Source organism: Myotis brandtii, unplaced genomic scaffold (assembly GCF_000412655.1).
Source record: "Myotis brandtii unplaced genomic scaffold, ASM41265v1 scaffold493, whole genome shotgun sequence".
NCBI lineage: Eukaryota > Metazoa > Chordata > Mammalia > Chiroptera > Vespertilionidae > Myotis > Myotis brandtii.
Window position 1 is genome coordinate 406,720 of NW_005368827.1, and position 10,607 is coordinate 417,326.

Below are 10,607 nucleotides of genomic sequence, written 5' to 3' on the forward strand. Positions count from 1 at the left end.
CCCCCCCCCCCCCCCCGCCAGTGCACAAATTTTTGTGCACCCGGCCTCTAGTTATATAATAAGAATGGGCAACCATTGCCCATCAGATATTTGAGTTAAGTCACTAATGTGATTAAAACAAAATTAGACAAATATGTAAAAGAAAGGAACCTATGTGAAAATGATGATTCAAAGAACTGGAAAGACCATTTTAAACTAATAAAATAAAATAAAATAAAAAACAAATTTCAAAGTGACAAAAAATTTACCTATCTCATTTAAATAAATTCAAAATATGTAACCTATTTTCTGTTTTCCCACTTAATTAATATATATATGAAGTGCAAAGTACTATCCTCACTGTTAGTTATGGGGGTAGATTGGTCATCAAAGCTTTTGCCCTTGTTGCATGTGAATGTGCAAATAAAGCAAAACAAACAAACAAACAAAAAACAGAAAATAAGGAATGCATCCAAAACAATGGAAATACATTTTTAAAGTTAAAAATGAATTCATAAAAAGACAGGAGGATAAAATTGAGAATTATTTCAGATTATGTGAAAAATCAACTGATGATCTGATAGTCATGTCTTGAATATTCCTAAGGCAAGAAAAATTTAATGGAATAAACTTATCAACATAATAATAAAGAGAAAAAATTCCAAAGCTGAAGAGAAGCACAATTTTTCAAGTTGAATGCTTAGCATAATAAAATTTTAAAATTCTGCCAACTTTGCACATCATCTTGATTATAGAATCTCTAATAATAAAGACAAAAAACCCCAATGATGCTGAAAGAAAAAAAAAGTCAAAGTAACAAAAATAAGAAATGGAATCTGCAACTCTGTATTCTAAAGGCAATGGAATTTTATGCCAAACTAAACTATTGATCAAGTACATGGGGATTCTGAAGATGTGTTTAGACAGTCAAGGTCTCATGTTTTCTAAATGAGCTACTGAAGTTGTTACATAGCAATAAAAGAATTTAAAACAATAAAGACAAGGCATGGGATTCAGAAGCCAGTGAATACAACTCAGAAAAATCAGTGAAAGGAAGTCACAGGGTGACAAAGGTGAAGACTGAAAAGCAACCAAAGCAACTTGGTGTAAGAAGGTGGAAGGATATTCTGGGGGACAAGGCAGACATTTCTAGACTAGAATATATATAGACTGTTTAATTGAGATAATTAAACAAACCCTTAATAATGTAAAGGCCCTGAAAGCAAGAAAAAAATTAAACTCTGGGAGAAAAAGTTTCTATGAGAAATTCACAATCAAACAATATATCAAACTAAAAAATAGAATTAGTCCAGCATTGATTTCAATTTCTACTAGCATTATCCAGTATGGTTTTGCCCATATTAAGTGAAAGAAACTACTTTCTAAACATACAATTCTCTCTATCATTTGATATAAGGAAATACTACTCGCTCCTAAAAAAACCCCAAGCAATTGTTATCTTTTCTAAAAAGTGTGTTGCCAGGTGTTTTCTGTTCTTGGATGTCAATGCTGTTACTTGAAAGATTACATAAAGTAGTTTGGCTGATGCTAAAGTTATTATTTCAGTTCTAAAAGCAAGTAGAGGATCTGTACACACATACCTACCACCCTAAAATGTACCCTCTCAATTCAATAATTTATGTATTAAATTGATTCAAGTTTTATTTCCAATGAGGTATTTAATGCAATAAATGCATATCACATGACCTCACTTTTATGTGGAATCTAATGAAGAAAATAACTGATGAACAAAACAGATCCAGAGACACTGAAACATGCAACGGACTAATGTATTTGAGAAGGGGGGGGGGCGGATGAGAAGAGATTAAACAAAGAATTTATATGCATATATACATAGCCCATGGACAGACATTAGTGAGGGGGAAGGCCTGGGGAGGGGGCCAGAACAGGGTGGAGAGGATCCAAGGGGGAAAAAAGGGGGAACATTTGTAATACTTTCAACAAAAAAAGTTAAAAAAATAAAATAAAATAAAATAAAAGCGCTAAAGCGCCACCATCTCCCCCTTCCCCCCCCCCCCCTTGCCAAATGTGAAAGCAGTTGGAGAAATGGAAGGCTTTTCAGAAGCTACCACTGCAATGGGACAGTGATTGCTGCACCCACCTGAACTATGAAGATTTCTCTCCATTGGGTGGTCATTCAGAATTATCTTTGGGCCCCTTTTTTGGCATCACAGTGTGCCCTTCTCATTACTCATATTAAAAAACTAGAAAATTCAGCCACATCAAGTAACTCCAGATGTATACTAGAGCCAATGAAATCACATATTGGCCAGGAGTCCCTGAGTACAAAAAACGTTTTGAAGAAAGGGTTTTTGACTAAGTTTGGACCATATGAAATGGGGACAATTCATTTTTCACAGTTATACTGGGCATTATAAAGTCAATAAAGCACGGCCCTTCCTGACTCTAAGGGGGTGCTCCATAAAGACTGGCTGAATTCAAAGCTCACGCCTCTCAATCTGTTGGTAACATGGCATGAAAGACTAACCACTGTGGAAAGTGTCTGTGACCCTGCAAAGCCCCTCCCAGGAAGCAGCAAGCACACTGTAAGACCCCAACTACCTCACACAGCTTTCCTGAACCTTGATAAAAAAGGCCTGTATTCCGGTCTGGACAATTAGACAGTTTAAAGAACTTGATCCATAATCTTTGGGCAAATGCACTACAGAACAATTTAAAAAGCCATTTTTGCTTTTTCTAAATAATTTTCCTTGAAAGAGTTAAGTCATTTTACTTGGAGAAATTAACTATTTAACCATTAATCATTCATTTATTTTATATAATTTTTATAGCCCTTCAAAACCTCTGAGACCTTTTCTAAGTCTTTTCCTTAGGTATGCTAAAAATATAAACTTAAAGTATTAAATTATACTGGGCCTGTAGCTTTAAAAATTGGTTTAATACTTTTTACTCAGTTAAAAAAAGATCGCAGTAAAAGCCTTTAAAAAATTCGCAGTAAAACTGAAACAATCCCAAGAAGTGACTATATTTGCATAATGATCTGTATTTGGAAGAAAATTCCACTGGAGACAACAATGGCAGCTTATCAAATCAGAATTTCACAAAGATTTTCCATAGCCCTACTAATGAATACTGACTCATTGGTCAGCGATGGTGAAAACTTAATGGGGCTGGAATATAGAAAATGTACACAGCAGAGTGTGCTCAGGGGTTCCATTGCATCAGCATCAAGGCTGCATTAGGCATCCAGCATCTCTGGTGCTTCCCGAGACCAATCCTAGAGCACCATAGTTACTAATTCCTTAGCATTTTGATTGGGCCAGACCCTGCCACTGAATTAAAAGACTTTCCATATTTCCAGAGTCATGAAAAATTTAGACTTTATGTCAGATTTGGATTGTTTGGGCTAATAATCTGGATTTATTTGATTTTTTTTCAAGATGGCAGGTAACCAGCAACTGAATCCTATGTAAAAAAAATGATAATCTATGGGGCCCAGCCAGCATGTCTAAGTGGTTGAGCATCAACCTATGAATCAGGAGGTCATGGTTCAATTCCGGGTCAGGGTACATGCTGGGGTTGGGGGCTCCATCCCTAGTGGGGGTTGTGCAGGAGGCAGCCAATCAATGATTTTCTCTCATCATCGATATTTCTTTCTCTCTCTCCATCTCCCTTCAGCTCTGAAATCAATAAAAATATATTTAAAAAAGAAAAGAAAATGATAATCTATGGGATGAATTCTAAGGTAGAAATAAAGATAGTAGGTCTAATATTATATTAGAGGCCTGGTTCATGAAATTCATGCACTGGGGGGAGGGTCCCTCAGCCAGACCTGTGCCCTCTCGCAGTCTAGGACCCCTCAGGGGATGTCCGCCTGCCGGCTTGGGCCCGATCCCGGGATCAGGCCCAAGCCGGCAATCGGACAACCTCTAGCAGTCCCGAGGCCTCACAGTCCAGGACACCTCCTCCTTGCCACCCGCCTGCAGTGGAGGCAGGAGAGGCTCCCACCACTGCCACTGCACTCACAAGCCTTGATCCCAGCTTCTAGCTGAGCAGCACTCCCCCTGTGGGAGCTCAATGACCACCAGGGGGCAGCTTCTGCGTTGAGCGTCTGACCCCTGGTGGTCAGTGCGAGTCATAACGACCAGTCATTCCACAGATCTTACACTGTTTTGTTTGGTCAACTTGCATATTAGGGTTTTATTATATAGGATGTAATTGAATTTGTAGAGGATCAAATATTGTCTGTGGCAATGAAAAGGACATTTTCAGAGTAAAAGTTTGAGATGAGCCAATTCAAATTATGTGATATTTCCACCCCCAAATACTTGCATTGTAAGAATTCTCTACTCTATTAATGATACCTATGTCCATGCTTCACAAAAATTCCACCTTCTAGGGCTGGTTCAAAATGACAGATTATTTTTGTGATAAGTTCATTTGTTTCAAAATAAACTGAAATTGTTAGGTCAAACAGCTAATTGTGAGCTATTTAAATAATTCTTATATTAAGTATTGCTAAAATATGAAAATCTGCTTTGCCCTCTTCCTGAGAAAAATTGCATATTAAATCATCTTTTGACTTTTATAAGTCTTTCAACTTTGTTCTGAGTTTATTTTAGCCCATTTTCAGTTTAAAAAAAAAATTTAACTTTAAAATATATTCATCAGTTAGAAAATCTGAAAAACAGGGAGAATAATGGACTTGGTACATATGTTTCCTTGGTCAGGAAAATAACATATTTTTGCTTTGTGATCTATAAGTTAATTTCCAGTTACAGATTTCTATATCCCTGGTTCAATCTATCCATTCATCCTTCCATCCATCTGGCATGCTAACTAATAAAAAAAGTAATAAATAATAACTTTAATAGCAGTGAATATTAATTGAATACTTATATTCCAGAAATTGTTAAATGTTTTACATGAATTATCTCATTTATTTCTCTCAATACTTCTGTCAATGATGGGTGTAAGTATTCCCATTTAAAAGATGAGATAATTGAGGTCAGAGAGATCATAACTTGTCCAATGTCATTACAAATGAGTGGTAGAACCAAGGTCTGAATTCCAATTAGGGTAATGCCAGAGTTTATCTTTTTCTATTCTGGTGGCTATATTGTGCCAGGATATCTTATTATTTACTTTAGATATATTTGCAGAAGTACCTGCTAATTTAAGTTTAGTTTGCGCTCTCAGCTTCCAGTTCTCAAATCCCCAAATTTTCATGATACTCATTTGTCTTGGACTTCCTTCCTAACACTTCTTCCTAGAATTTACTTCAGACAATGACTAGGATGATCGGATACATTATTATCAAATCAGGACATGTTTAATAGTGGAAAGGGATGCGTTCCTAAGCATACTGGGATGATGGGTATAAACTGGAATTGTTCAGACACAAGGAGACATGGAGTCATTCTGATGGGCCACTAAGATATCTCTTCTCTATTCCTGGCGCAGAGCTCAGATCTGAGGGCAAAACTAGGTATTTCTTGCAATAATTCTACGATGCACCCTTTAATTTCTCAGGATTATTTTTCTGGACAATTATCTTTTCTCTCCTATAGAGCAGAACATCCAATAAGCAACCTAAAAAGAATAAAAAATCCTAATATTCCTTTAGAGCTGAATAACTATGGTCACAGAGGCACATTCATTTATCACTGTTACCGTAAAAAGTATAAAATGTCTTGTACCTTTAATAAGTCCTTTTTCTTGCAGAGTTTTCAGGGAAGGTCTTCGGGTAATAAACTTCTTTAATCTGCTTTTAACTCGGTTTTTGTCGTTTGTATCGGAAGCACTATGATGCAGTCTGAACACTGGAGATTAAAAAAAAAAGGCAGAGGCTTTCAGTAAATTTCTCCTTTATGATTATTACTTTATGCTAATATGAATAGAAAACAGTAGTTATGGAACAACTCCCTGAATTAATGGCTTAGACCCTTCTGCTTAGACAGGGCATATGAGCAAAAATTTGCCCATATGAAAATATTAGCTCGGCTGCAACGGGAATGTGCAATGAGAATGTGGTTAGCTCCATACGGTCACAATTTATTTTCATTTTTATTCCCTCATAGTTAACATAATAACCTTTGTTGGGCAATTCTACCTATCTGTATCTATATACAAAATTAAGTTCAAAGCAAAACTCTTCTAAACAAGGGGGAAAACACTTCAGAATTGTTTAAATTTTCATTAATTAGAATTATATATTGCCTGTAGGTAATTCAGGTATTTTCAAAGGTCCTGATTGTCCAAATAATTATGTCAATCTTCTTCTTTTAAAAAAAAGTATTTTTTATTGATTTTAGAGATAGAAGAAGGGAGAGGTAGAGAGAGAAATATTGATGTGAAAATGCAACATCTATCAGCTTTCTCTTGCATGCCCCCTATCGGGGATAGAGCCCTCAACCCAGACATGTGCCCTGACTGGGAATCAAACCACTAACCAACTTTCAGTACACTGGACCATGCAACCAACTGAACCACATTGGCCCAGGGCAGTATTCTTTTATCTTAACCCAAAGTGATTTATTTTTCTGAAGCAGATATTTCTTATTCTTCTTATTGATGTCAAATTACCACCAGTTCTAGGGGAAATTGTGAAACACAAATTTGCCTCAAACATTTTCCTTGTCTTCAGCAGTCTCCTATCCCCAGCTTCCTATCTTCACCTTTATCTTCAAAATTAGGTGAGTATCAAATTAATTCCTGAACAAATATTTGCTGAATCTCTACTGATTATCAAGCTCCATGCTAAAGGCTATGAATCCAATCTATCTATAAAAAAGGCTAATATGCTAAGTGTCCTTCTCTCCATCTGGGTAATGACGTCAAGTAGCAACACCTGGCTTCCACTCCCTAGCAATGACTAGCCTTGCAGTTTCTTCAGCCCAGAAACACAACTTGCTTCATAGCCAGGTAAAAACATTTTACACTGTAACCAAATGTCTGGGAAGTGTTTTCCTGAGCCTCATCTCATTTGATCCTCACAGAAGTCCTGGATTAGGTAGATAGGAGACTCAGTGGAATCCTATTTTCTTTTCATTAGCCAGAAAATGGAGATTTAGAAAACTTAGAAATTTGACACGACTGAAAAGAAGTAAGAAATGGTGGAACTTGAAAATGACTTCAGGTTTTCTCACTGCGCAGAATATAGTCAAACACTGCTACAGTAAAATATTTTACCCTTTGTTCTCTCTGCATGATCTATAATAATAATCTGCTTCATGTTGATATTTATTGCAGTGTTGCTGACAATCACCTGAAAGAGAAGTTGGGGTGCTTCACTGGGCTGGGAAAAGTTTAGCTAAATCACAAATCAGGTCTAATTAAGCAAGTTTATATATATAAAAGGCTAAGTTGACTCGTGCATACGCGATACATATAAAGCTCTTGCTGGCGCCAATTGCATGTGTGTGTTTCAATCTGTCATTGTCGATCATGAATTTGGTTGACACTTCTGTTATAGAGAAAGGGCAAATAGTGATATTAAAATATTTCTTCTAATTAATTTCCTTTCAATGTGCATGAATTCGTGCACTGGGCCACTAGTGATAAACATAACACTTAAGATCTGGACCTTCATTAAGCATAGAGTCTAAATACTTTCAAGTTATCTTATTATGAACTAGAGGCTCGGTGCATAAAAATTCATGCACTGCGGGGTCCCTCAGCCTGGCCTGCCTCCTCTCCCAGTCCAGGAGCCCTAAGGGCATGTCTACGGACAGTATAGGCCCACTCACTATGGCCTAAGCCGCATTTTGGCCTCACTCTGTGGGAGGAGACCAGGCTGATCAGGGGAAGGCGCCGCCCCCATCACACTGCTGCTGCTGCCATTGACGGCCACAGTGGCTGTGAGGCCTGAGCTCCGGGCCTCGCAGCCGCTGGGGCTCATGGCTGCCTGAACCAACAAATGTTGTGAGCCCATGGCTGCCTGAGCCCTGGGCCTTGCAGCTGCCTGAGCCAATGGCTTCCATGAGCCTCATGCTTTGCAGCCACCAGGGCTCATGGCTGCCTGAACCCACGACTGTTGTGAGCCCACTGCTTCCGTGAGCCCCAGGCCTCTCAGCCGCCGGGGCTCACAGCTGCCTGAGCCCACAGCTGCCTGAGGCCCAGGCCTTGCAATCACCGGGGCTCATGGATGCCTGAGTCCTGTGCTTCACAGCCACTGGGGCTCAAGGCTGCCTGAACCCATGGCTGCCTTAGCCCTGGGCCTCGCAGCCACTGTGGCTTTGTCTGGATGGACATCCAGATGGATGTCGGGAAGACGTCTGCCCTAATTAGCGTATTACCCTTTTATTTGTATAGATGCTTGATAGGAATTTGTCTCTATAAGATATCGATATTCACTGGGCCCTCCACTGTCTTAACCCAATTGACATAATGTAAGGATTTGGGGTACTTTATTAGGTACAAAGAACCTCTTTTCCTTCCGAATCATACCTTAGAACAGTGGTTCTCAACCTTCTGGCCCTTTAAAACAGTTCCTCATGTTGTGATCCCCAACTATAAAATTATTTTCATTGCTACTTCATAACTGTAATTTTGCTACTGCTATGAATTGTAATGTAAATATCTGATATGCAGGATGGTCTTAGGCGACTCCTGTGAAAGGGTCGTTTGACTGCCAAAGGGGTCGTGACCCACAGGTTGAGAACCACTGCCTTAGAATAAGCCATTCATTCAAGTGGATGAATAATAACATACCTAAAATGTATTAAGACCTTACTATGTGCTTGGTACTCTTCTAAGCATCTAACATGATTTAACTTTATTCTACTGCAATGTAAGCTCCATGTGGGCAGGAATTTTAATTTAGTTTTGTAGATGTTGTTCACTAATGTGTCCCTAATATTTCAAATATTATTTAGCATATAGCAAAGTTCAGCCAAAATTTATTGAACCAATTCTCACAATGACCTTTAGAAATATGTATAAGAATCCTACATACTTTAGTGATGAAGAAGCTAAGGCAAAGAAAATAAATAACTTGTTCAAGGTCAAGTCTGGATCTGAGGCCAGTCTCAAATAATTTTTATAGTACTCTCAATTATTGATGTACTAGAGGCCCAGTGCACAAAATCCGTGCACGGGTAGGGTCTCTAGGCCTGGCTGGCAATCAGGGCCAATCAGAGCCTTCTGGCTGACGGCCGGGGCCTTCCTTTGTTTCATGCCGCCCCCTGGTGGTCAGTGCACGTCATAGCGAGCAATCGAACTCCCAGTCTCCCAGTTGAACTCCCAAGGGGACACTCTGCATATTAGCCTTTTATATATATATTTAGATTGGTGAAAGAAGAATGGAAAAAGGAAAATAAAAAATATCAGGAGCTCAGTTACACATTTAAAATGGAAATGTTTCAATCAAATACGTTTTTTTTTAAAGTAGTTCTTGAGTGCAAAACATTTTGCTAAATTCTAGTTGTAAGGAAACTAGACTTGAGTCATCCTATCCCATCATAATGAACTCAGAAGAAAAAAGAGAAAGAGAGACTTAGGAAGGAGCTGCAACTTGCAAAAAAGAAATTGCCTGAATTTAGAGGATTTGAGGTCAAATGTTTCTAATGGGGTCTCTAAGGAATCCACAAAAGTGCCTAAGGGAGACTGTCTGCTTTAAAAAGTCTGCCTGAAACTAAACTAACTTCTTACACCATGCACAAGAATAAACTCAAAGTAGATTAAAGACTTAAATGTTACACTCAAAACCATAAAAATTCTAGAAGAAAACATCGGCAGTAATGTCAGACATTTCTCGTAGCAATATTTTTTCTGATATATTGCCTTGGGCAAGGAAAACAAAAGAAAAAAATAAACAAATTGCACTATATCAAACTAAAAAGGTTTTGCACAGTAAAGGAAACCATCAACAGAATGAAAAGACAACCCCCTAAATGGAAAAACATATTCGCCAATTATACTTCTGATAAGCAATAAATACCCAGAATTTATAAAGAGTTTATAAAACTCAACAGCAAAAACCAATCTAATTTTAAAAAGGGCAAAGGACCTGAATAGACACTTATCCAAAGAGGACATACAGGTGGCTAATAGACATCTGAAAAGATTCCCGATTACACTAATCATCAGAAAAATGCAAATTAAAACCACAATGAGATATCACCTTACACCTGTCAGAATAGCTATGGTCAACAGAGCAACAAACAAGTGTTGGCAAGGATGTGGAGAAAGGGGAACACTTGTGCGCTGTTGGTGGAAATGCAGATTGTGCAGCCACTGTGGGAAACATGTAGTTATCTCAAAAAATTAAAAATGGAACTGCCTTATGACCCAGTGATTCCACTTCTGGGAATATATCCAAGAAACTCAAAACACTAATTCAAAAGAATATATGTACTCCTATGTTCCCTGCAGCATTATTTACAACTAGAGGCCTGGCGCAAGAAAGTGGTGCGTGGGTACGGTCCCTAGGCCTATCCTGTGATTAGGGCCATCTTCCCCGGCAGCCGGCCCAACCCCCTGCCTCCACCCACCCAGGTTCCCAGTTTGCCATCGGCGATCGGTATCTGACAGCCGGGGCTCGAGGGACCGAGAGGCTGGCCCGTCTCACCTGCTCGTGACCCTGTCCCCACCGCGGGTCGCCCTCTGTGTGTGGGGCGACTGGCGGGGTGCGGGCCTTGACCTGG

General features: G+C 38.8%; 1 protein-coding gene across 1 annotated transcript in view; it reads right to left on the reverse strand.

Moving 5' to 3' along the window:
• The window catches only part of ARHGAP15 (Rho GTPase activating protein 15), a 665,580-nt gene that overhangs the window by 268,398 nt on the left and 386,575 nt on the right, over window positions 1-10,607 (reverse strand). The window contains exon 8 of the mRNA XM_014548044.1: window positions 5,661-5,783. Within this exon, the coding sequence (XP_014403530.1) occupies window positions 5,661-5,783 (123 nt within the window). The remainder of the gene's footprint in view (window positions 1-5,660; window positions 5,784-10,607) is intronic.